The 27,622-nt window shown below is 32.7% G+C and overlaps 1 protein-coding gene and 1 long non-coding RNA gene across 17 annotated transcripts in view; one reads left to right on the top strand and one right to left on the bottom strand.

The window, feature by feature from the left end:
* The window catches only part of LOC131874571 (uncharacterized), a 48,054-nt gene that overhangs the window by 1,654 nt on the left and 18,778 nt on the right, over positions 1-27,622 (top strand). For all 4 annotated transcript variants that reach the window (XR_009371919.1, XR_009371921.1, XR_009371920.1 and 1 more), the window contains exon 2: positions 15,826-15,915. This is a non-coding gene — a long non-coding RNA (uncharacterized LOC131874571). The remainder of the gene's footprint in view (positions 1-15,825; positions 15,916-27,622) is intronic.
* Positions 1-27,622, bottom strand: LOC131046038 (argininosuccinate synthase, chloroplastic). 13 transcript variants are annotated; one of them, XM_059218087.1, is made up of 12 exons: positions 27,494-27,604; positions 27,160-27,263; positions 23,834-23,981; positions 18,033-18,097; positions 17,818-17,899; positions 16,471-16,609; positions 14,810-14,858; positions 12,986-13,168; positions 11,465-11,539; positions 11,197-11,382; positions 2,228-2,316; positions 1-811 (listed from the first exon to the last, which is right to left on the bottom strand). In XM_059218087.1, the coding sequence occupies exons 3-12, from the start codon at positions 23,952-23,954 to the stop codon at positions 256-258; spliced, it is 1,545 nt and encodes a 514-aa protein (XP_059074070.1). In that variant the 5' UTR covers positions 23,955-23,981; positions 27,160-27,263; positions 27,494-27,604; the 3' UTR covers positions 1-255. The 13 variants fall into 13 exon arrangements, with proteins under 13 accessions (XP_059074070.1, XP_059074067.1, XP_059074071.1 ...); XM_059218084.1 differs by having other exon boundaries at positions 27,414-27,568; XM_059218088.1 differs by having other exon boundaries at positions 18,033-18,088; positions 27,414-27,568.

The raw sequence follows: 27,622 nt of genomic DNA, 5'->3' as shown, positions 1-27,622 counted from the left end.
TGAAGTAAAAGTATCAATTTTCAAAGTGAACTGCAATACAAAACTTCTGTAACAAGAACTGCGGAATTATAATCACATAATTTCATCATACACCTTTCAGCTTTTACTCAGTGTGCTTGACAGTCATCTACTAATATGAATGCTATGATGCAAAATATGCAAAACAAGCTGAACACGTATGCATCTTATATGGCAGAACAGCCTTCACCCCCGTCACCACGTACAAAATAGCATGGCAAAGATCCTTCTTTAACATTATATTCCATTTTGTTGCATAGCTCGAACTCTTATTGGAAGGCCATAGAGACGAATGAAACCAGCAGCATCTGCTTGGTTGTAAATTCCGCTACCCTCCTCAAAAGAGGATATATCTTGACGATATAAACTGTATGGACTAGTTCGACTTGCAATAGACAAAGAACCCTTGTAAAGCTTCAATACTACAGTTCCAGTAGTTGTCTCTGTGATCTTTTCCATGAATGCATCCATTGAGTATTTTAATGGATCAAACCATCTACCTGCATAAACCAGCTCTGCATATTTGAGAGCCAGGGTATCTTTAACCTGCATCATTTCTCTATCAAGTGTAAGGGATTCTAATTCCCGTACAGCTGCATTAAGAATTGTGCCTCCGGGAGTTTCATACACACCCCGGCTCTTCATGCCAACCAACCTGTTCTCCACCATGTCAACACGTCCTATACCATGTCTTCCCCCAATTGTATTCAATTCTGCTAATAAATTTGCAGGAGAAAGTTCTTTTCCATTCAGGGAAACTGGTGTTCCAGATCTTATGCCTATCTTGACATATCTGCGACATCAAATTTTATTACAGACAATATTAGATAATTTTTTTCCAATAATTAAGTGAAGCTTTAGAAAAAAATGTTTCAAAAAGAGTTGTTTAAAACAATACTGTTAAGTCTTCCAAAGATGCAGAGAGTGGCTTAAAGCTTTAAAAATAGTTATACTAACATGTAAATCTTGCTAATCATAAACCAAACTGCAACAAAGGCTTCTTTGTTTAAAATGAGATGAATAATCGCATCAAAATAATTCATCTAAGTAGAAATAATAAGAAAACAAATCCTGTACCTAAAAAGCGAGAGAACATGTTAGTACAAAGGTAAATTTGATTAAAAAAATTCAACAGAAGGAACTGGGACTTTTAGGGCTATCTTGACATGGTTAATACAATTCGGTGATGCTCCCAACCATAGAAATGGCCAAAAGTCATTTATATGAGTATTTTCATATAATTTTAAATCAATAAACTATATTTGATTTTTTTTAATGTAATTAGCACATGCCCTTGTGAATGAAACTACAGTGTACCTTAACCCGTCTGGTGAAAATAAAATTCTTTTCCTTTCAAATTGCAAAAAAAAAGTAAAAACTTGATACTTGTTGACAACAAAAATTACGCTCCTTCCGAATTCCCTGTAGGATTTGAATTAAGTTCAAGAAGATGTAAATTTATGATCCTAAGGGCATTAAAGATGTTCTGTCAGAGGTTAAAGAGTCTACAGGCATAGAGCCTAGTAATGGTGCAATCTAGCAAGGAGGGGGCAAATATTGGAAGAGGATGAATATATTTATTATTTTATTTATGCTTTTGTAGAGTGATATGTTTATGACTTTAGAATACAACTTGCAACCTCCACCATTATCAATTTGTATGGCTTTGAACAATTTAAGAAATCGTATAAATTTTCACCTTCAAAGTAAGGTTAGTAAATATGTCTATGTTGTTACATTCAAATTTATAGTTCTTGTGTTTGTTATTCTGATTTAAATTGAGACATTTCTTTGTCCAAAAGGTTGTGTGATACAACGGTAAAGAAAATTCGAAAATCAGAAGAATGACCCCCAAAGTCCAAAACACCGCACCAAAATAAAGTGGCACATAAGTTGTAGGACATCTACAAATGCATTACCACATCCAAGACTGGGTCTTGTTCCTTCCAAAACCAGTCTCGGCCCAGTAACGTTCCCAGTTACCCTTGACAGAAAGAGATGTGAAACGAATCATTTAAATTTCCTTTCTTGCAAATTTCTACAATTCCATTTCAAGATTCGAACAACATAAACTTGTTCAACTCATTATTTTCATAAATTATTGCTTGCACTTTGCAGAATATCTAAATCGTTATCTGCATAGAACTTAAAATGCCTGAAGTATTTAGAAATAAAATATCATCTCAAAAGATAGTACGTAGAAACTCACTCTGCTACATTTGGTGCTTTCTCTGGGCCCACTGTCATCAGAAACATGTCACTCTGTGGCTCATTAGCTGGATCTTCAAGGATATCTCCCTAAAAATATTACAAACAATACCTTTATTATTTGCCAGTTGAAATCTTAATATTTGTAAAAATGGCAAGAGTTAACGTGTTCTGTTAAAGTTCACTTAATCCAACAGATACATAAAAAGCAAATCAGCCAGATGATATATTCCATTAAGCTTGATAATTTCAGGGGATCAGCAAATCAGCCAGATGATATACATATAAAGCTACCAAAAAAAATGACAGATCTCAAAATAATAGATAAACCACCTTCGAGGGTACAAACGCCTTCAATGCAAACACACTCGATAGATGCATTAACCAAGGCAGTTGTATATATGTTCACCATGATACTCAATGTTGAAGATTACTGATCTGACAGTGTAAACTAAGTTGTCTAATTGGCCTAATCGGCCTTAGACAACTTAGTTTACAAATGAATGTTATACCATTAAGATTAAATGATATTTACATATAATACTATTTATGAATTGATTAATATAAACCAGTGTTCCATGGGCGTTGGGGACGGGGGGACGTGTTTCTGGGACGGGTGGACCAAGTGCCTAAGTTTGGGGAAGGCAGGGGAACAGCGGCAGGGGACAGCGGGGTGTTGGTGCTGATATAGTTATACATATACATATAGTACTTGAAAAACTAGTTTTGAAAATATGTATATGTATAACTATAATTATACATATACATACAGTATAAGAATTACATTTTCAAATGAGACTATAGGAAATTTGAAATACTAAATCTAAATACCAATTACCAAGATTTCTAAGTTGTGTTGTTATATGGAGCCTGACCAGACTCAGAGGTTAGATTTTCCCTACTTCTATCGGCACAGTTTCCCCCCTATATTTTTCTCCGGCGGCACTTGGGTGGCGGCGGCGAGGGACGTCATGTCCCCATCCCCCCATCTCGGAGACGCGGCCAAAAAGGGGGGGGACGCATCCCCGTGGAACACTGATATAAACAGATCAATTAGTGTATGAATCGATCAACATATGGTTACTATTAGTTTGATTCTATGAATCGATTAAATCAGTTTGATCTTATATACTCAGATGTATATTAACCGATTCTATAATTCAATTTATACTAGTCTGATTCCTTAATTGATCCGTATTATCTAAACCTGTCTTTAGACGTGTTTATGGAGAGTCATGATGGTTAAGTTAGACGTGTTTATGGAGAGTTGTGATGGTTAAGTTAGACATGTTTATGTCTAACCAATTCTAAGGGAGAGTCGTGATGGTTAGAGAGACATGTTGGTTGGATTGGATATTCGAACTATAAAAAACTACATCTCCCTAGAAAAAACAACTGCAGAAGATCTAAGGTTAATTCTGTCCCACTTTCTCATATTCGAACTATCCAGAATCAACAGCAGTTCATGACCTCAATCAATTGAATTCTCCCTCTTGTGTCGTGGTTCATCTAGGTACTGCAGATCCTCATTAAGATAGATTAAACTCATAAGTTTGAACTGTATAGGTTCCATCCTAAGAGAAGAAACTTGTTCATAGACAAACAATTTTGAAATTATAATCTGATCACCAAATTTAACATGGTATCAGAGCAGGTACGAAACCCGGGAAAAGGCCCTGAGACTGTATGCAATCTAATACAACTTATTCATCATGTAGAAGACAGCGATGAAGATAGATAACCTGTTAATGCATAATAGCATCGGTAAGATAAATGATTGAATGAGAGATAAATGAAATCTCTCATTCAATCATCTATCCTATCGATTAAACTATGATGAAAAACTTCAAGCTATTGTTCCTTCATTTGATGATCACTCTTCATTTATATATGTTCAATCATACTTGTAAAGTTTGATCAATGCTCATAGCACAGAATACCGATTGGTATCGGTTTACATTATAAATGTATGTAATCCGATTAATATCGGTTATTATACTAAATTGTGATCACCGATTAATATCGGTTGATATATATTAAACGGTGATCACCGATTAATATCGGTTGATATATTAAACGGTGAACACTGCTGATTATCGGGCTTAACTAATACATACCGATTAATATCGATTATGTTGCATATGATAGTCACACCAATTAAGTATCGGGTGATTTGCTAAGTACACACCATTTGGTAAATGCTACGATAGTCAAAGGGTGCGATCAAGTAATGTCTTGATCAATCATGATCCTCTTGATCCTCCTTGCCTTCATATATATATCAAATGACATTTGTGAGAAAGACATCGAAATCAATAAATGCTCCTCTCACCTGCAATATAGAAGAAGATAATCAGATTTATCGTATTAAATATATAATACATAGATAAAAGAAAGATAACCTAGAATATAGCTTGCATTTTGAATCAAAATCAAACCCCATCTACCAAAGTCCAAATCAAAATTCACATCAATCCAACATTCAAACCTCTTTCAACCAAAATCAAACCCCCTTCAACCAAAGTCCAAATCAAAATTTATTCAACCAAAATCAAACCCCCTTCAACCAAAGTCCAAATCAAAATTTATTCAACCAAAATCAAACATCTTTCACGCAAAATCATACTCCTTTCAACCAAAGCCCAAATCAACCATATCCATCCACCATTTCATCATCCCTTGAAGTTGGACAAGACCAATCCATGCCATCTCTATCTAATAACACAACCTCCCAAGGGCAATCCATCGTACAAATCCAATCTAATTCAAGTCATGATTCAAAGGATCTCATTCAAAATTCTTCTTCATTAGGCCAAAATGTTGAAACATTCCAACAATCTCCCATGCATTTCCAAATTCCTTCCCCGTGTCAAGAGGATGATCCAAAATCAGAAGAAATGAGTCCTGAAACAAATAAAGATCAAGAACAACCACTTCCATCCTACCCAATTTTTGATCAAGATCCCACAGACCAAGAATCTTATGATGATCCCCTCACTATTTTCTATTCCATTCATAATCAAACCCTTTCATCTCAAGAACAAAGTGTCCTTTCAAGTCCCACTCAACATCCACCTCCTAAGCAAGATCAAGACATCCCTTCCATCCTCCCTAATAATCCCTTTACAAACCGAGATCAAATCATACCTTTACCTTCATGTCCTAAATAAGATCCCATTATTTCTCCAAATCCTGATCAAAATCCCTCTATCCCTTCATCTCCATGTCATAATCCTCCATGTTCTTCACAATATTCCCTCTCAAACAAACTTACCATTTCTCCTAGTGATCCCAATCCCTCTACACAAGTTGTTCATGAACCCCTTATCAATGAAATCACCAATCCAGATCATACTACACAAAGCAACTTGTCAACAATTGTATGTGAGCTATCATCAAATGCTAATGTAGGGACAAAAACAAGCATAACACCCGCTCATGTCACAAATTCAGAACTAGAATCAATTTGTCTCATATACCCACACTTGAAAGACTAGGGGCAAGAAAATCTACCACAACTAGATGTCTTTGAAAATGATAACGCTATAGCTGAATTCATGGGTTCCAGAGCTAGATTTCCCTGTAATGATCCACAAAATCCAAAAACTAAGAAAATAAACATTGGAGATGTTGAACGTGTACACTTAGTTGAGTCCTTATATCCTATTGAAAAACACATCTTTATCCGACTCTTCAAACAAAGACCAATAAACTACCTACACAAATATTATACCTAAGGGCTGGGTTAGTTTAGGTTTTACTTTCCGCATTGCATATCATATTATTTAAAGCATTGCATTACATATAGTTTCTTTTTCAAATGCATCACATTCTCAAAGTTTTTGCATTTTCATATAGCAGCACCAACAAAACAAAGCAACTGTCCAAGTTTATCATTCGTTTGCATTCAAGAGAAACAAGGGTCATCTCCTTTCTTAGATATTCGGACATGAAGTCTTTGAGGTTCTAAAGTCATTCATTTTCAACATTAGCCTGTGATGACGCTTTACTTATGGTTGGGTAGTGATTTCACTATTTGAAACTTGTTAACCCAAAATCCATCAATTGCTATATCTCAATAAAAAGATCTCTAATTCATTCTAGGCATCTAATTGATCATATGACTAGTTCAGTGTCGTTGTAATTGTCACACCCAAGTAGGTTTCATTACTTACAAGGCAAGGCAAGAAAACAAAAATAAAAAATGCTATGCCAAATTCATCTCAAGGACGCATACGAGTGCGCCAAAAAGCTTGACTATGGGAACATGCAAGTAACTTCATCAAGTCTATGAACGCCTATTAGCAATGGAGCAATATTTAAACAATTACAGTCTATAACCTCGTCGGAGCTCTCAAGGCTTGCTGGCAGCGAGGCTTTATTCGGGATGCTTTTGAAGTTAGGATAATCCATGTAGCTAGTCATATAGGATGCTAAGAATCTTTAGTGAACACAAAAGCAGGAATTAACTCATCTGCACACACATGGCCAAAAGAAGATCAAAGTTTCAAGAACCAATGTGGAAGTTTTTCGCGTTTCCATTTGTAAATCCTAGTCACTAAGTGTGTTGAGTTGAATGTTCCAAAGGGCCTTACGAATCGATTGATCGCTTATCTATGAAATGTTTTGCACCTCCATTCAATTGGTGTATTACAAATGTTAAAACAAACACAGTCAACCTTGTTCAAATAGGAAATGCATCTTTATCATGCATATTGCATTAACATAGGTCATACCAAAAATTAATTTGTTTCCACATGCATTCTGCAAATCATCATGTCATGTAGGTTTGCACACTAGGTGCATAACTGAAAAAATCATAAAAATCATATAAAGTCTTGAAAAAAAATCCTAAAAAATCATATAAAGTCCTGAAAAAATTTCTAAAAATCATAAAAAGTCTTAAAAATCCTATAAAGTCCTAAAAAAAATCTTAAAAAGTCCTTCAAAATATCAAAAACATTGAAAACAATAAAATCCCAAAACATCCATATAATGTCCAGAAAAATCAACCAAAAACATTCAAATATCGAAAAATCTCTTGGAAAAGAACTAAAAATCGAAAATCAATCAATCAATCAAAAAACTTGCAATAAAATGACTTGTGAGAAACAAATACCCTAGCAGATATCCAACAAACACTACACACGAAGTTAACAAAGAATACGACTATCCAGTCAAACATCTGCAATCAAAAACACTCAAAATATCAAAAAAAATGAAAAACTCAAAATCCAAAAACATTGAAAACAATAAAATCCCAAAAACATTCATATAATGTCCAGAAAAATCAACCAAAAACATCCATATAATGTCCTGAAAATCAACCAAAAACATTCAATTATCGATCTACATAATCCAAAAACATCAAAAAATCTTTTGGACAAGAACTAAAAATCGAAAATCAATCAATCAAAAAACTTGCAATAAAATGTCTTGTGAGAAACAAATACCCTAGCAAATATCCAGCAAACACTTCACACGAAGTTAACGAAGAATACGACTATCCAATCAAACATCTGCAATAAACTGTTCAAACTGTCTTATCAATCATATCATATCCATATCAAAGTGATCGTTATCTTGTCTTAAACAAAAAAGGATGCACTCGAAATCAAACAGGTCAGTCTTAAACGAAGTCCTCAACTTTCTGAGATCAGACATTATCAACCATCACATCAAGCAACTGAGAACGAAGGCACAAGGTCAATATAGCTGCCGAGTTTTGTCCTAGTCAGTCTTTATCTTTTATCATTTGGCGACAAATTATGTTCCTATGCTACTCAAGGATGTCCACAAGTGACTAGAGGAGCTATGATGGGCATTATCTTTTTCTTTGTTTGTTGCTTGTCTGCTACGTGTCTGTTTCTGCAATGAGATTATCTTTACATCCTGGTTCTTTATACCCTGATGTGCTAAGCTCCATTGTTCAATGATAAGGCTCAGTGATGAATATGTATTGTGCAATAAATAATGACACAGGTTCATGATTCATTCAATTTCTTTTTCATTTTCATCTCATCTGTTTATTGCTAGTTTGTTGATTCTTCTCTCATCATCTCTTTCTAAATCATTTTCATTCTAAAGTTCATTCTCTCATATTCTATCACAATATCATCTTCAAATCACCTATCTTTAATGCATAAACAATCTCTCGAGGGGGCATTACACCCTAAGTATCACCAAGGCATACTGGGGTAGGAGTTTTTTCGTTTTCTTTGAAACAATGTCGTTTCGACTTTGTCTCAAAGAGGGGCAAATGTAGACACCTAAAAATGTCTCATTGATCATATATTAATTATTCCTCTAATTGATTAAATAATTCTTTAATTTTTTAATTAATTTAATTAATCTCATTCTTTTAATTTCATATTTTCTCATCATCTTACTAATTATTCTATTTCTTATTCTTTCATCATTTCATTTTAACCATTTTCTAAATATTAATTAAATATTTATTATTTAATTAATTGTGGTTAATTCCCCAATTTAAATAATCTTTATTATTTAAAATAAATTATTTCTATTTTCAATTTCTATCTCTAATCCTCTAATCATTCACTTATTCTTTCATCATTTAATCATTTTAACCATTTTCTAAATATTAATTAAATATTTATTATTTAATTAATTGTGGTTAATTCCCCAATTTAAATAATCTTTATTATTTAAATAAATTATTTCTATTTTCAATTTTTATCTCTAATCATCTAATCATTCAAATATTTATTATTTAATTAATTGTGGTTAATTCCCCAATTTAAATAATCTTTATTATTTAAATAAATTATTTCTATTTTCAATTTCTATCTCTAATCATCTAATCATTCAACCCTTTTCTAAATATTAATTAAATATTTATTATTTAATTAATTATGATTTTAATCATTTAATTTAAATAATCTTTATTATTTAATTAAATTCCATTTCTACATAATTAAATAGTTTATTTAAATTATTTAATTAACTAATTAATTCTTCAATTCCAAATCCCCAGATACTAATTTCATTTAATTTCATACTCTTCTAATTTCTTCCAAATTCATTACATGTGCATGATTTGAAAAACCAAATTGAAAATCAAAGTCAAGTTCTAAATATATTCAAATGCTAAATTAAATTTATTTAAATTCAATTATTTGAATAAATCTCATACAAAGATTAAATTGAAAATCTAAATCTAAATGCAAGCACATGTTAAATTAATTAATTTAATCAATTAATTAATTAAATCATTTATCTCTCCAATCTCTATTTATATCTTTCTTTTTCTAAATTAAGCTTTCATCCTCTTTATTTCCTCCAATCATTCTTTTTCTTCTTTCCGTCAACTTTATCTCAATCTGTTGACTCAATTAATCTATTCAATCTATTGAGTTTCACTCCAATCAACAGTTCAACTATCAATTTTCATGTGAGCTCACCTAAATTCCACCTCTTGATCAATCTGTTCCACCTTTCAATCAATCTCATCCAATTTTCTATAAATTGAGCATCCAATCTCCATTTTCAATAATCACGAACTTCGAATCTTTGTGTCACTTGCAGAATCTTTGTGTCACTTGCAGGTTACCAGCGCAATATCTGATAGTCATTATACCACAGAGAAGAGAAGAGCAATGGAAACGATATGCAATCTTGGAATAAGGAGTTTTTATTGAATTATTATAATGCAATATTTTGTTTGATATTGCATTATTTCATTGTCTTGTTTGTTAGATTCTTTGATTGGATAGGGATTTGTGATTTCCCTTTGATTTCTAATTAATACATTGTTACTAAGATGAATTTTACATGCAATAAGTAATATCTGTACATATACCATAATTGTGGATATCATGTGAGGTGATATCTATGGATAAGCCATAATGGTGGATATTACTTGAGGAAATCTCTATGGTTGATATCATGTGAGGTGATATAAGTGGATAAGCCATAATGATGGACATCACATGAGGTAATGTCTATTGATATTCCATGTTGTTTGTTATCACAGTGAAGTGATACCTTTGTGACTTAGATCTTCAGTAGATTACCTCCCTAGCTAAGAGGGAGTGTTTTTAGATTAGCATCAATCAGTAATCTGATCAGTGTAAACTAAGTTGTCTAACTGGCCTAATCAGCCTTAGAGAACTTAGTTTACAAATGAATGTTATATTGTTAAGATTAAATAGTATTTAATTATAATACGATTTATGAATTGATTAATATAAACAGATGGATTAGTGTATGAATTGATTCTATGAATCGATCAACATATGGTTACTGTTAGTTCGATTCTATGAATCGATTAAATCAGTTTGATTTTATACTCAAATGTATATTAACTGATTCTATAATTCAATTTATATTAGTCTGATTCCTTAATTGATCCGTATTATCTAAAGCTATCTTTTAGACATGTTTATGGAGAGTCGTGATAGTTAATCTAGACGTGTTTATCTCTAACCAATTCTAAGGGAGAGTAGTGATGGTTGGATTGGATATTATACTACATATCTCTGTTAATCTAGACATGTTGGTTGGATTGGATATTATACTACATATCTCTGTTCAATCTCTCCCTCTATTCTAACAGAAAAAACAAGTGCAGAAGATCGAAGGTTAATAATTCTGTCCCACTTTCTCATATTCGAACTGTCCAGAATCAACAGCAGTTCATGACCTCTGTCATTGTCTTACACAGTCATCAATCAATTGAATTCTCCCTCTTCTGTCCAGGTTCATCTAGGTACTGCAGATCCTCATTAAGATAGATTAAACTCATAAGTTTGAACTGTATAGGTTCCATCCTAAAAGGAGAAACTTGTTCATAGACAAACAATTTTGAAATTATAATCTGATCATCAAATTTAACACTCAATGCAAATGTTCGTATGAATGCAGTTATACAGATCAGTAAGCCTAAGTGAAGCTACAACTCTTTGCAAGCACCTCACAGAAAAACAAGAGGAAAGAAATTCATATCACCTCATGACTAAGATGCCATAGGTTTCGATCTCTGCTGTAAATTGATTTCTTAGTTACTGGAACAGGAACTCTATGTCTTTTAGCGTACTCAATTGCATCTTCTCTTCCTTTTATATCCCACTCACGCCAAGGTGCCAAAACATTCAGTTTTGGATTTAGTGCAAAGAAAGTTAACTCAAACCGAACCTGCAGTAGAATACAACACTTCAATTTAGCTTATATATGAAACGCCAGCAATTCTTAAAACCAAATCCCTATAGAACCAAACCTGATCGTTTCCTTTTCCTGTGCATCCATGTGCAACTGCATCTGCCCCAACTTCTCTAGCAACATCCACCATAGCCTACAAACACAAGTGAAACTGTACGGGTACAATAAAAGTATATTTGTTTAAAAGCTATTTCTGACAGTTATCAATACTAGAATAGTTTTTCCTTGGACTATTAACAAATTTGGTTTACATATTTATTCCCTCCTAAAAACTATTAGAATGAGTGCAAAAGCCTCGACTGCTATGGAGACAGGAAATTTTAAAAAATAATAGTAAGAAAGACATGGCTGCTTCAATCTTTCATATTCTCAAACTTAATTTGACAAGATATTGACCTCCGCAGTACTACATACCATAAAGGCAACTAACTGTATCCGAAAATTTTCAGTAAATCAAAAGATAAAGACATTTTTCAACTTACCATGATAAGTTACGAAAATCTAGGAAAATCTCAGACTAGAGTTAGAATATAGAAACTCATGAGCAGAAAACATCTTCTCTCACAAAAATACAACTTAAAAAATTTTCCAACATTCAAGCTCCTCACTTACAAAGCGCACAAATAAAGCACATGAGTCAAACAAGAAACTAACAAATTACTTTAATTTAATGCTCATTTTAGCCATACATATTAATTAAAATAAGTATCAAGATGCCCCATGGCAACAATCATCAGAAACGTTGCATTAGAGATGCTCTAAAACCAATGATAAATAAAATTTGCATGTAAATATCAGGATGATTTCTCATTCAACTTCAAGGATTTTGTTGCACATTCTATTTTCAAGGATATACCCTCGCAAAGTTCTCACCTCATTCTATTTTACTAACAAACATTTTACCACTTACAATTAGGACGTATTTTTTGCAATGCATCAATACATGTTTTACCAAAGATTCAACTTCTCGTTATTTTAGTCAAATCTATTTACACATATTTCATGAGTAGCAGTTCACATGAATCCATCTCTCATAAGCACGAATGATACATTTAGCGCTAATTGCATCTAGGTGATGCTCATTGGGGTGACATGTCAAGGGTCAAGACTTCTTAGAAGTTGACCCATCACACACCAAATACATTAAAAAGCAAGACCATCTAAAAAATAATGTCCAAAGACAAATGATAAGACCAAACTTTAGAGTTGACCCATCAAACACCAAATACATTAAAAGCAAGACCATCAAAAAGATAACATCCCAAGACAAATGAAAAGACCAAATTTGTCAATAATTTAATTGACATTGTCAAACAAATTCAATATATGTCTGACAATAAATAATCAAAGTTGATTTAGTACTATTGCAATAGTAACTACGGATTGTCCAAAAAAGCATATTTAGATGTTTTATTTTAGAATTTAAATAATGCGTTATAAAAGTGGGTTGCTTGTCTTCTGTGTGTTAGCCAGTCCTAGTATGATACCATCAAAGGGTACATGATATCTGCATGGAAACAATGACTTGACATACTAAACGAAAATAAATTTATAGTAACTTGTGAAAATTAAAACTGACCTTTGCAATGACAGGTCGGGCCATTGATGTTCCTAGCAAATACTTTCTTTCATAAATTGCACCAGCACGCAAACATGGAAAGACATAATCTCTCACAAATTCTTCTTTCAGATCCTGAATGATAAGTTGGCTTGCACCACTGGCCGTAGCCTTTTCTTCTAAGCCTTCAGTTTCACCAATACCCTTCAAACAAAAAGTCCACATAAGTTAGAAAACTAAATTTGTGGACATACCTCTGACAATCCCAACTTTGGAACAACCACACTTGTCACCTATATGACCGATGTTGCTATTGTCAGATTATAGAATCTCACAATCAAAAAACTAATTATTCTTACAAGCCAAAGAGCAAACATTATTGGCTTTCTCGCAGATGACACTATTGTCAGATCATCAGCACCTAACTTAAAAACCAAAAACAACATATTTGTGCAAACATACAGGCCAATTTTTATTTCTCTCCAAACAAAAAATCGTGCTCGCAATCGATATGCTTCATATTCAAAATTTAACCAAAAAAAAAATTGAATATATGACCAAAACAATTATTTAAGTGAGATGATTAACACCAAAAAATTGGTGAAGGCGTGGAACAAGAATATAAACAATACCGCAGATTATAAAGCTTTAAACTTCTAATTTTATGATGCCTATAGACCAAAATTCCATAAACCAACAGTCTAATATTTAGAATTAGGTATATCAAAGTATCAATGCCCAAAGAGAAGCAAAATGCAGAGAAGAGAATACAGAAAATTAATCTGGAAGGGGCAAGATGAAAAAATCATTCCAATAGAAATGGACTTGCATATAGGAAATTTTGTGTTCTTGGGCATTCTGTTTTCCTTTCATGCATTTTCTGTTGATTTACAGTAATATATTATGCACAAAATCGAAAATGCTTTATTAGATTGATATGCCAGCATGCTTTGGTTAATAAATTCTAATTTTTCTCTACGGTGCTGGCTGTCAATCATGTAGTATTATTCTAGTTGTGCCCCCAAGCTGCATCCCATGAGAAAATGGCCAACTTTGAATTCCGTTTTCTAAGCTTCCTTAAATTGATCTAGCAGACTACCCATGAGAAAAGTTTATTGGCAAAGGCTCCTATTATTTTACAGTTTTATATTTATGAAATAATTGCATTCAAAGTCTTTCTTTACCATTTGTTTAGAAACAATATCAACTTTCCAAGAGAGCCAAACATGTCGGAACATGATATTTGTGTAACAATGCCAGACTATTCATTGACAGCTTTTAAATTTAAAATGAAAGAGAGCTCATTTATAGGAATTTGTAGATAAACAGAAATTCTTGAAAACCTATTTGATGATTCCAAGGAAATATGCCTTGCGATTTTCTGAGCTTTAGGCCAATGCAATTTGTTTAGCTAAATGCATATATATACAATAATAGTAACAGTACCATCTGACCTACCTTCTGAATACATCAAGAATTTCTAAGCAGGAATTTCATTGTTATTAAATTATTATTTTTGAGAAAGGAAGATGCCAAAACAATTAAGCACATTAAAAACCAGAAAGCTAAGAATTGAGATACCACATCTAATATTCAGAAGAATCTTAAAAGCGTTAGAGCAGAATAGAAAGGGTGCAGATGAAAATGCATGTCAGTAGTGGGTGCAGTCCATAAATATGGTGAAGAAATCATTAATGCATCGAATTAAAAATCACAACAGGAAAGCCTTAACATTGGTTTAAGTACTAAACCCTTCAAGACCACCTAGCAACAAACACACAATATGGATTCATGGTATAACGCCACCAAATTTACAACAGGCACAAATATATAACATGTGCATACCTGGCCAATATCTGCAGTAAAACATACGACATCACAGCCATAGTTTTCCCTGCAAAACACAACGTAGGAGTCAACAAGCTACCAACTCATCACTAACTACATAGTTATTTAATACTTAATTTAATTAACGAAAGAAAAATAAAGAACTATAACATAATCTATGTAGATCCTAGTAGTATTACACACAAGAAAGCCATGATTAACCCCAAGAAATCACAACCCACCACATATGCTGTATTGTTTCTCAAGTTTTTCAAAAAATAGCTTGAAACTTTGAATTGTTATACATCTCTTTTGGCTCCATTTTGCACTTAAATACAAAGATAAAAAGCAAAGGCGAGATTAACCGTTTTTGGTATAGGGAAAAGATCTTAGAGTTAAACTTTGAATAGATCTCTCCAGATGAAAAATTTTAAACCACAGTGAGGTTTTTTATATATATCCTCACAAGGAGTCTTCTTTTAATTTAAACCCTGATGAGAGTATAGGTTGAAAAAGATAGAGTTGCACCTGGAAAAGGAGATCATGCTTCATAATAGAATGGCCTAATGTTTTAGGTCCAACCATATGCTTTTTATATATAAAGCTCTTAGGTGAATGTAACATAAAAAATTTAAGTCATATAAATAACTTATCAACAGCATTTTTCATATGTAAAACGTATGTTTTTAAATTTTATTTTTCCCCATCAATTTTTAGAAATAGTACATACTTATTTAGTTTCCATTTTTTTTGCTGAATTTCATTTATACTTTTATAATACTGTGCGTGCCCAACATTTGTATGTTTTCCATGTCTTTGGTAAAACATGAATTTGAGCACCCAAATTGCACGCACAACTCTTAGGCTTGATAATGACATGGGATTTCATTGGTTGAAACTGGAAAATGTTTCTGTTAAATGTTTCTGGGATTACCAAAAACACAGAGTATCAAGGATACTCTATCACTTATTGTTTGCTGATGAAGAGAATGATCTTAGCTGCCAAGCTGACATCATAATCATTGTTGTTGCAGATGATGATCAAAACATTACTGCATCCACCACCCAAATGCCTCTGTCAATATGGGCTGGAGGCACTCAATATTCCACCCATTAATGGCAAGGTAATCAATGCAACCATTCTTGCATGACACACTTTTGTTTTCATTTCTTATGAGCCATCATATCGCTTCAACTATGAGCATACTAGTAGTCCTGATTGTATACACTATAACTATAGGTGACAAATCCATCATTTGTAATCCAATTTCCTACACCATTATTATTGATGTGCTCAAACATTAAAACATTCTAGCTCTTCAAATCTGTTTGCGTATGTAGGTAAACAATGCATTTCATGGACATGTTTACAAAACATTTGAAAATAAGAAGTAACATCCAGCCATATAAAAGTCATTGTAAATAGCAGCATGCTAATAACATTATAGAAATCGCAGAAACAAAATGAAAGGCAGATTCTGCTCACTTTAAAGACCCACAATAGAACACGTTTGATTATAACTTGTGCCTTGCATTGAACAATTACACATTCTATTATTTGCAGGTGGATAGTAAATGACAAATAGCAACCAAACCACTTATAGCATTGAGAAGCGAAGTTAACAGTTTGTTTAGTGTGATTCAAGTAAAAATTTAACAGTTAAAAGCAAGAAACAAACCTCAGCCAAGGAACGATCACTGACGTGTCTAATCCACCACTATAGGCCAGAACCACTTTATTTAATTTTCCACGTATTCCTCCATTTCTTTCCTTTGGTGTTTCTGTCCTTTCTTCGGCAACTAATGCCACTTTAGTTGCTACAATAATCAAATTTCAATATCAGTAACTGCAACTCTGAAATCTTAGAATAAGTTCTAAACAAGGACAAAACAATACAAAAGCCATTGCAAATGTTAAGAATAAATGAAAAAATAAAAGTGAAACTCTGACACATAACTTGTTATTCTGAAAAAAGTTCAATTGCAAATTTGAAATATACCAAAAATAAAAATAAAAAACCCATACAGAATAGATTCTGCCATCAGTGATGTCAGTAAACTAAGATAGGCAGCTTTCATATAGTACCTTTTAATTAGAACTTAGAGATAAAACAAACAGATGACTTATGATACAACATATTATTTGCACCTTCATAGAATTTACAAAGGAAGATCCTTATGATGCTACCATTAACCTCTAAGTACAATGTATTATTCATCCCTAATAAATGCCTTTTCTTCCCTGGATTAGAACAGCCATAACAGATATATAGAAAAATAAAATAGCCATAATTTGTATAACATATAAAATACACAATCTGCGTATGACCTTTACGATAGAACTTTTCCAATTTTGTAAAAACATTCATAAGACATTTTCCATATGCTATGCCTCTTTGCTAGAGGTTTAAGATGCTCATGTGTCAGTGACAGAATCGTAGAAATAAAATAGAACTTAATCTACAACAGCAAATACACATTGGCTAGTTTAAGCTGGACTCTAATCTAAATTTGGTACTTGTCAATATGTTTATGCATGTTTAACATTGTTGTTTTGATTTTTTTATGAAAAAGAAACACTCAGGACTAACATCGATTTATACATCACCATGCTAACATGAAAACTACAGTCATAACATGTCCAAAACAGTCAAAATGAAACCCAACTTCATGTAAGGATTGAAAATATATAATATGCCTTGCAAATCTAATGCCATGGGCTGATTCATTAAAAACAAGCATAACCTCCAACATGTACCAAGAAACCTCTTGACATCTTGCACTTGTATATCACTGTGTGTGAATTCCATATTACATACTACTAGAATATAACAATGCAATACACAATTTATGTGCCTAGGCAAACATAGTAAAAGGCTTCAAATACAATTTAATAGTGAATGCATAAGAATAGAGAATCAAATTATTTTTCATATTAATAAATTGAATCCAAATCTTCAAATGCAGCCAAAGTTTTAAATTAGAAGTTGAAATGCTCTAGAATATTTGTTTTAGGTATTCTTCACCTGGAATTTGGGAGACTTTGCTTGAACACTTTGCATTGAGAGTAATATCTTCCCCTGCCAATTTGCTTGATGATTCTCCTGACTAGATATCAAGTGAAATGAGAAATAACTTTTCATTTAACATTAATGAATACGAAATGCATTGCTCCTTGATGTGACACGTGGCAATCTCATTCCAGACATAATAAACTCATTAATTTACCCAAAGTACTCACGTTTGAAAAGATTTGGTTTTGATTGGAAGACAACACTCGCAGAGATGTTCTACCACCTGTAGAAACTTGTAAATGTAAAATAAGTTAGAAAAGTATGAAAATTCAAAATAATAGAAGATTTTTGACAGTTCCATAACATCAAAATCACACCCTTAACTTCATTATATTCAAATGCTTTGATTGCATGATGAAGTGCATTCACCGTGTAATGCACATTTTATAAATCCTATACATGACCAATCAAATAAAATATCCCCAAATACTGGACAAATCTACAGTCTTTCCATTTTCCAAGAGTTAGATTCCCTCCCATGTGATCATAGTAAAGAATCTAACATCTAATAAATAAAGGGCAAAGTTTGCAAATTTTGGGTTCTCATGTTGGCAGAACAATTGGTCATGCTTACATTTGGATATTCAACTATCTTTTACATATACAGACTTTTCTTTTGCAAAATGCAATAAAATATCAAAAACAGAATTAATTCATACGCAGTTTAAATAAGACTTTATCTGTTGCAGAAAACCGTATGCAGATAAAAGGAATTTAGATATTACAAGCAAAAAATCAAGTACTAAACATCTTCGGCATAATATAATATTTTTACAAAATACAAACTTGATTATTGAGGGCTAACTCACTTAAGATGAAAGACCTAAGAGATCCGACTTCCCCGTATCAATAATATAGTAGACGAAGAAGATATAGTTGCTATGGTTATATATGGTTATATATAGTTTGCTACTAGTGTTTTAATGTCATGTTCAGTCCTTGGTCATCATATTTTTCCCAATCAAGAAATACAATCAAAATATAGCAAATATTTTAAATATAGCAATTAAAATATTATTAATTGTTTATTTATTAATTTAATATTTTAATTTATTTCTTATACACAAATGAAATAAATATAACAATTACTATTAATTAATTAATATTGTATTATTATTAATTAATTAATATTTATTAACTGATGCTATTCATAAAATGTTTTATGAAATAAATTAATAATATTAAAAAATCATGGGTCACTTATCTCCAAAGGGGCCCACATAATCTTAAAGAAAAAGTCAGCTACTTTGAATAGTGGTGACTCTTCTTTGAGTCACCATCCTCCTCCTATAAAGCATCGGGAGGGAAGAAGATATTTTTTCCATAGGAAAAAACAATCTACAGCAATCCGATCCCAGTCAGCAAAAGGTGATAGCCAGAAATAATAATACGTGAACTGCATTTTACTAAATCGATACGACGAAAGGAAAAAAAGGGAAATCTATAGCGATAAGAGACGGGACAGACGAAGGCGGAGAACCCAGGTATGTCGTCATACTCAGAGTTATTATGAGCCGTAGAAATATGTCTGCATCTAGAATATATGTATTTACATAAATTGCATTATTCCATACTGAGATGATACGATAATTAGGAGTTGTCTTTCTGTGCAAATAATGACACAGGATAATTATACGAAAATTGGCATAGTCTGTGCTTTTGCCTCAACAGGAAGTCTTACAGACGTTGTCTCATCTTATTTATGAGTCCCTCAAGATATCTTGAAATTGGAAGAACAATTTAATACAGATTTCTGTAGCTTTAAATAAACTTAATAAATAGTTTTGATTGAAGTGCTGATCTTGAATAACTTCCTGAAAGCATAATAAAATTTACTAAGTATGAACAAATAAAACTGCCTTTCCAGCGAGACGGGATCTATAGCGGGGTCGATTACCCACCCAAGTAATCCACCTACTGTGTAGTAACGGGCCAGTAGGCCAGGAGGGCAAGTGACTGCTCCTGGGCTTGGGTCTGGTATGATGAACCGCTACCTCTTTGGCTAGGGTGGAAGAACTAAATTAAGAAACCTAAATATACATTAATTTCTGAACAAATAATAACGTGAATCTTCATGATCAGTTGTGACCATAAGAAAACAAAGGCTTTCTGTCTCCTGGCAAATTAACAGTATAATAAGATAAAATACGTAAATTATTTTCTTGATATTTATTATGCTGGTATCTCTGATTGATTTATCTCTGATTTATACTTTATTCTGTTATCTATTCCAGGCATTGTGTCTGATATATTAAGCTAATAAAGGGCTTTCCCCTGTTCTAAATCTATTCCGCTGCGTAATAAAGTAAATATGGACTTACTGTTTTTTCTTTGATTAACTTCTTTACTGTTAATGTACGTTAGGAAATAGGAATCATCACAAAACAAGATAAACATAATCATCAATCACAAGTGCATTCATTGCAATGAATCTATCCTAAGACACACTCAATAGAGACATGAAAACAAAGCATACAAAACTAGAAATTATGCAAACCATAGACACGATTTGAATGCTCCTTCATGCGGCTCCATTGTTCTTCTTTCCTCTCCAAATAGTTGTGGATCTCACCTACAAGTGCACACACAATTGAAAGCAAGTAGACGGGATTCTTGATCAAGAGTACTAGAAGCCTAATTCGATAGTCTGATTAAGGATTAGGGGATTAAGAATCAAGGGATTTGAGTGAATAAATTCATCCAATTTATAAAAAAATTGGAGAGATGACAAGATTAGCATGATTCAATTCAAATGGAAATTGCAAATCAATTATGTCAATTATGACAAATTATGACAAATTATGCACTTTCTATGCAAAATTTGTTGATTGATAATTTATGACAAATTATGACAACTTCTATGTCAAAATTGATTGATTGTCAATTATGACAAATTGACATGTCATTTCCATGAATTTTGGAGAGAAATAGGAGGAAATTGAAATTAAGAATTAGAAAATTAAGAAATTAGGAAATGAGGAAATAATAAAATTAGAAATTAGGTAAATTAATTAATAATTTGTCATTTATTAATTAATTCACAAAGAGGAAGAATAATTAGCCAATTAAATAAAGATTTAATTGTAATGAGGAAGAAATGACAAATTAGGTTAAATGAATAAATCATAAAACCCTAGAAGACGAATTAGGTCTTGAAAGATAATTGACTCGATTTTGGATTGATAAATGACCAATGTGATAAATGATTTAATTGATAAAATGCGCCGAGGAACAATGACAAATTGATCCAAATTGACATGATTGAGAAGGACGACGATCGATGACAAATCGATCGCAAAATGACAAGATTAACAAGGACAAAGATCGACCAAAATCATGAATGAAGATTGTTATCCCCAAGACCAAATTCGAAAGCAAGACAACTGAAGAATGTAGAAGAAGGACTCGATGCTCGCAAATGATAAAGACCAAGTGCGTGACATAGGAGAAATGTTAATGCGACGCAAAAACTTAAAATGAGGCAATGCGCAAATGTTAAAGTATGATCCCGCAAGCGTTGACCATTTTTAGGTGTCTACAGTTATATAAGCATAGCTCCAGTGATATTATAGACATTCTTTTCCTGCTGTCTGATTTATTTTCCTATAATCTGAACCCAGGCAAAACATTGTACTCTTGTAAGAGAATGATTGTCAGAGAATGATTTATTTTCCTATAATCTGAACCCAGGCAAAACATTGTACCTTTCAAATGTATATTTATGTATCCACATATATGCTCCATGCCTTACAAATGCGTATTCAAGTGTATGATTCATGACCTGAGTGTGTCCATGTGTATGATCCATGCCTTCAAGTGTACGATTTCTATGCCTTGCATGTATCTACGTGTCTATTTCATGTCTTATGTGTATTTGAATGCACGATTCATTTTGTACATAGCTGCTCCGTGCCACTACAACATGCCTTATGCATATTAATGTGCGTTACTTCTTGCCTTACATGTACCCATTATTCTATGCCTTACACTTCACGTCTAATGGTATTTATGTGTGTTACTTCATGCCTCATATGTATACTTTATACTACGTGCACTCACGTGTATGCTTCATGCCTTAAGTAAATTCATGTATATATTTCATGCGTACATTTCATGTATTCATGCCTTAGTGTATACTCCATGTTTTACGTAAATGCTTCTTGCCTTATGTGCTTCCATTTGTATACTTTGTTCTTTACACCCTATGTGTATTCATGGGTGTACCTTATGCCTTATGAGTACTAATATAGGTGTTTTAAACCTTATGTGTATTCATATGTATGATCCATGAAATGTATTCATGTGTATGACCTATGAATAAGCATCAGATTCACCATAAATGGCATTAGTAAACAAATATAGAAACTTTTTGAACATAACAAATACTGAAACAAGAGTAGTTTACATATCTACATTTCAAGTAAAACTCAGAAATGCCAAATAATAAAAGTATCAGGAAAAATTCATTCACAAGGATTTTGTGTTTCTCAAAGTTAAGTCCAACACCATTCTACTTATCTTTAGGATACTAATCCATCCTTGGGCTTCCGCTGTTCTCCTTTTAGACAGATTGACATCAAATTTTCTGAAATTAAGAACATAATGTCATAATGAAAAATCTGTGAAACCAAGATGAGTTAATTAGGAAATTTAGGGATTACGAATCACATTTAGTAATTGCTACACCCTTATTCCCTCAAGATCTGGAAACAACTTATCCAACTGATAAGAACTGATTTCAGCAGTAGACTTAAAATATGTCAGCCTGAAATCTATCCATAAAAATCTTAAGGATCCTTTGGCAAATGGAGGGAAAACATCATCATAGAACATTACATGCTTCTAATATATATGTTCTTGTACTAGTGTTGAGAGATATCTATGATCTTGCGCCATCTATTCACAAAGTGATATGAGAAAATTATCTCCAACACAGGATTTAGTGATTATTTTCTTGATATTTATTATGCTGGTGTCTCTGATTCATTTATCTCTGATTTATACTTAATTCTGTTATCTATTCCAGGCATTGTGTCTGATATATTAAGCTAATAAGGGGCTTTCCACTGTTCTAAATCTTTTCCGCTGCGTAATAAATAATAAAGTAAATATGGACTTACTGTTTTTTCATTAATTAACTTCTGTACTGTTATATTAGTATAGTTCCAGTGATATTATAGACATTCTTTTCCTGATGTCAGATTTATTTTCCTATAAACTGAACCCAGGCAAAACATTGTACTCTGTAATTAACAAGGGACATTACATTTAAACTTGTGGATTATTTGCATCAATTGGCAAAGCATCAATCTCTCACCTTTGAAAAATTCAATTCTTATTTGTTGCAAAGGGTTGAGTCCAATGTACTTGTCACACAATATTAGGACAAAGTGAAGGAAACTTTGACTTTTGATTCAAACTCTAAACAAAAAATGTCAAAGTTTTATTACTGTCATAAATTTGGGCATATCAAAAAAGAATGCCCAGAGCAACAACATGTTCTATCCCATAGTAAGTCAAGTTCCCAAGCTAACGAGACAATTGATGCTACGGATCTTTAATTTTGGTCAAAACTAACATCCCAAACAAAACTTAATGCTATTTAATCTTAAATCTGATCAAAACTAACATCCCAAACAAAACTTAATGCTATTTAATTTTGGTCATACTTAAGTTTTTTTAACCAATCTATGATTCGAGAAAATATGGGCAACGAGAAAATATGGGCATGACAATGGCATGCCAAAGGGAAAAAATTTCAGTTTTTTCGCAGAGTTTTTGAAAATAAATAGCTACTTGTCTCTTGACGTACTTGTCGAACTCAATCCCTTTTTTCAAGGATGTTATATTTAAATTTTATCAGAAAAAAGATTGTTCAAGAATGGCTGTTTTAAAACAACCTCCCATATTTTTTATGGAATACTTAGAGCGATAAGAACATGCAGAAAAGTTGCAGTAATTGCCTCACCTGCAGAAGCGTTGAAATGCAGAAATTTCAAATCTTGAGTGTGCCTACCACCAGCTTTTACAGGGCTTGAGAGAGACAATTTGGTCGAAGAAAACATAGAAAAAGACTGAAGTTGAGCCATATCAATATATGCAACTTTCAATTCAACCTGCACCCATTTTCAAATAAAAAAAATTAGACAGATTTTGCCTGCTCACGTTACTGGGGAATGGTAGATGTAAAATTACACACAGTTGAATCCAAAAGCACTCCATGTTACTAAATTCATGGCTGTGGAAAACTCTTTCCTACCATCTGAAACAAATGAAATCTTATTTGGTTTTTAAAAACTTTAAAATTATTAATGCACACTTCCTGTGCATGATGTTCAAAGAAAAAAGACACTTATAGCACAGGCTCAACAAAGCCTGGTGAACAAATAAGGCAAATTTTATGAAATGGAGAAAATATTGTTTCTATCCATATATATGGATAAAATTCAAATGAACTTTGAAGAATATCGATAATAATTATGAGCAGCAGCAACTACACAAGCTTTTTTAGTGTAAGGGGATGTGGCCTAACAGTAGAGAGGGTCAGTATAACCCCACCAATGTTCAACCCTATAACCCCATGGACATGTGGAGAGTTTGTGATCCAACAAATATCAGGTACTCTCAAATGTGACCCATGTGTGATGGAGTGCATTAGAGGGTGGCCCATGACTAGATCTTAAGAATGTACTTTAAGCTTATTCCGCAGAAAAAATGTGGTCCTAACTAACAGACCCCACACTGCCATAGCTTCATCCAACACTTATCAAGCAATATATAAACACACACACATGTATACATACATAAATATATCAACTATCAAGATATTTTCTCATGACTGAGACAAACTATGCACCAGATCATAAATTGTAGAATTAATCTTTCATAAGGTAGACCAAAGTCAAATAAAAAGAAATACAAATCAAGGAAAAAAGACTTTTATTTTGTACATATTCATCTCCATCAGAAAATATTAATGAGGAAAAAAACAGTTAAGAAGCTAAAAGTACCTTCCAAGAATAGTTTTCATTCTCAAGTTATTAGTAACTGCTAGTTTATAAAATATAGCATAAATTTTATACCTAAGCTTGTTAGGAGAACATCAAAGGGCAACCATCTACAGATCTGGTAAAATGTCAATCTTCCTGCAAACTAGATCTGTATGGTTTACCTTTAAGCTTCTATTAATAAAAATGGGTATTTTGCATGTTGCAATCAAGAGTCTTGTACTTTGACATTGTTTGCAGTTATCCAATTATGCCATATCATAGCAGCATTCACTGTTATCTGTTATTCATCCAGACTTTCGTAACAAATTGATAATTACTGCTCAGCATCTTCCAGGTAGAACAGTTTTTAATGATATTGAAGATGTGGAGATCTGAATCCCCTAGATAACACAATCAAAAATATTGACTTGACCAGATAAGTACTTTTTTTTGCCTCTGTTTAAAGTTTATTAGCTATGGGTTGCATCTGGTCACATATAAATTTCTAACCATCTTGAACCATTTTTTGTGGGGAATTTTAATTTGATAGGACTAATTTTGTGCAATCTGAGAAGTGGGTATGTCAAATAGAAAATCACACTAGTCCTGATGAATATTATCATTAGAGTATAGACTAGAATATAGTCAAGACAACAGTCTAGTCTGGATGGTAAAGCATCACTGGGGTATGAATCCTCCTCTAATCTAGACAGTAGAGCAGCAAACAAAACACTTTAGTCTGGGCGGTAGACCAGAGCAGCACTTACGAGATAGGCAGAGATAGAGGCATAGCCAGATTGATAGACCAGATAATACACATCGATGTCAAGCACAAGAACAGGGTTCCACTTGTTGGTGAGAAAGGCAGAGACGTAGCCAAATGACTGGTGAGAATGTCTCAGTGAAGCTACATGCTTAGAAAGTGTGTATGCACTCAGTCATAGCAGATAATACAGATATTGGTGTCAAACACTACAATGAATTTTCCTCATTCCTGGTGCTACCACAATATTTTGTCTTTGTGGACAGGCCCCATTTTCAACACCAATGAGCAGATTTTTTCTATTCCAGTCTAATTAAAGGGAATTATAGCAAGCATATTTGTTTGACTAGATATTGCTAAATGTGCCTTCCAACCAATCCAAATCAGTTATTATTTGTATCAATTGCTCTTGCATAAAAATTTGAAATGTTATTTCTCTCTAAAACATAGATTGAAGATATAATAACTATTTTTTTATTACAATGAATGAGAAACTCGGCAAAGTGACAAGTTTCTTCAATATTTAAATTAAAACAAAAGTATTAAGTAATTTTACAGTCAACTCAAAGTAATAAGTCCTATGCTATGACTATCATAATTACATTGTCAGACCACGAAAGATTAAAAAGATCAAAATATGAAGGCCAAAACAAATGATAACCATGCCTTTAACATTATTATTTATAACCTCACTTCATCATAATATCACATAAGATTAATATAGTATTATAATATATATTTTAATATGTGTATTATACAGGCATATAATATTAATAATAATATTAAATACACTATATTTAATATTAATAATAATATTAAATACACTATATTTAATATTAATAATAATATTAAATACACTATATCTAATAATAATGTAATAACATACATGCAACAATCAAGTGTTCCAGGATACAAAATACTTAGATCAATACTGAGCATTCGCTACTGCATTGTGATACTCTTCATTTGCAAAAGAGAATTGATTTCAAAAGATTAAAAAATTGGATCATCTTCGCTAACTAACTGCAAAACGCTAAACGTTATCTTCTATATACAGAAGTGTGACTTCAACTGTAAAAATCAAAACCCAAGTAATGCCTAAAATTGCTTGCTTTATCTTCTTAAAACAGAACCCATTTCAAAACCAGTTCTTAAATATACCACCAGATCAATTGCCAAAACATAAGAAAGAATCAATTACTTCGCAGCCCTTGTGAAGAAAACAGGGGAAATACCGACCCCTTGAAAGTTTCAGAGATCTATTTCCAAAAAACGCTTGACAAGAAAAAACAAATCTGCAGTTAGGAAGTGACAGCTTTTCCAGAAGTTATTTCTATTTACAATCGAAATAATCTAACAGAAATAAGGAAAAAGCCTTTTACAAAACCACAGATTTCAGATTCTATATCCTAAAACCCTATATCTGTTTTACACAAGTGATATTCTTGTCTCCGGGTATTTAAACCAAATGTGAAATAGCAGAAGAATACAATATTCTGATAAACATGAAAAGCAGTGCAGAGATAAACAAAAAAATCTTACAGAAAAAGAAATCTAGATCTGCAAAATCCTGGAGAGGGAAGGGTCGAGAATATCTATGCACCTCCCTCACACTGAATATGCGGGGTTTAACGGCATTTGTTCACCTATATAACAAAAATGAAAATACTATTATTTGTATCATTTGTTCACCTGAATATCTATGCACCTCCCTCACACTGAATGTGCGGGGTTTAACGGCATTTGTTACCTATATAACAAAAATGAAAATACTATTATTTGTATCATTTGTTAACCTGAATATCTATGCACCTCCCTCACACTGAATGTGCGGTGTTTAAGTGCACAGTACGAAACTTTGGATTGTGAAACTTACCTCCTTCCACCGTAGAATTTTGACCGTTGCACAATGCTGGGCAGCGTTTTAATAAGAATTTATCTTATTTTCTAATGTAAGAACAGGTTGAGCATGTGGGAGCACATCGCATTCTTATCCATGCATATG

The sequence above is a fragment of the Cryptomeria japonica genome, chromosome 3, assembly GCF_030272615.1.
Source record: "Cryptomeria japonica chromosome 3, Sugi_1.0, whole genome shotgun sequence".
Lineage (NCBI taxonomy): Eukaryota > Viridiplantae > Streptophyta > Pinopsida > Cupressales > Cupressaceae > Cryptomeria > Cryptomeria japonica.
This window is presented reverse-complemented; position numbering and strand designations above follow the sequence as displayed.

What these genes read in the sequence shown, in the direction of transcription:
- LOC131046038 (XM_057979692.2), bottom strand. Translation starts at nt 23,954, where the DNA reads ATGGCTCAACTTCAGTCTTTTTCTATGTTTTCTTCGACCAAATTGTCT. An exon ending in TTACTGCAGATATTGGCCAG is followed by an intron (nt 13,169 to 14,809) that starts GTATGCACATGT and finishes TTTTGTTTGAAG; the next exon opens with GGTATTGGTGAAACTGAAGG. An exon ending in TATGGCATCTTAGTCATGAG is followed by an intron (nt 2,317 to 11,196) that starts GTGATATGAATT and finishes TAATATTTTTAG; the next exon opens with GGAGATATCCTTGAAGATCC.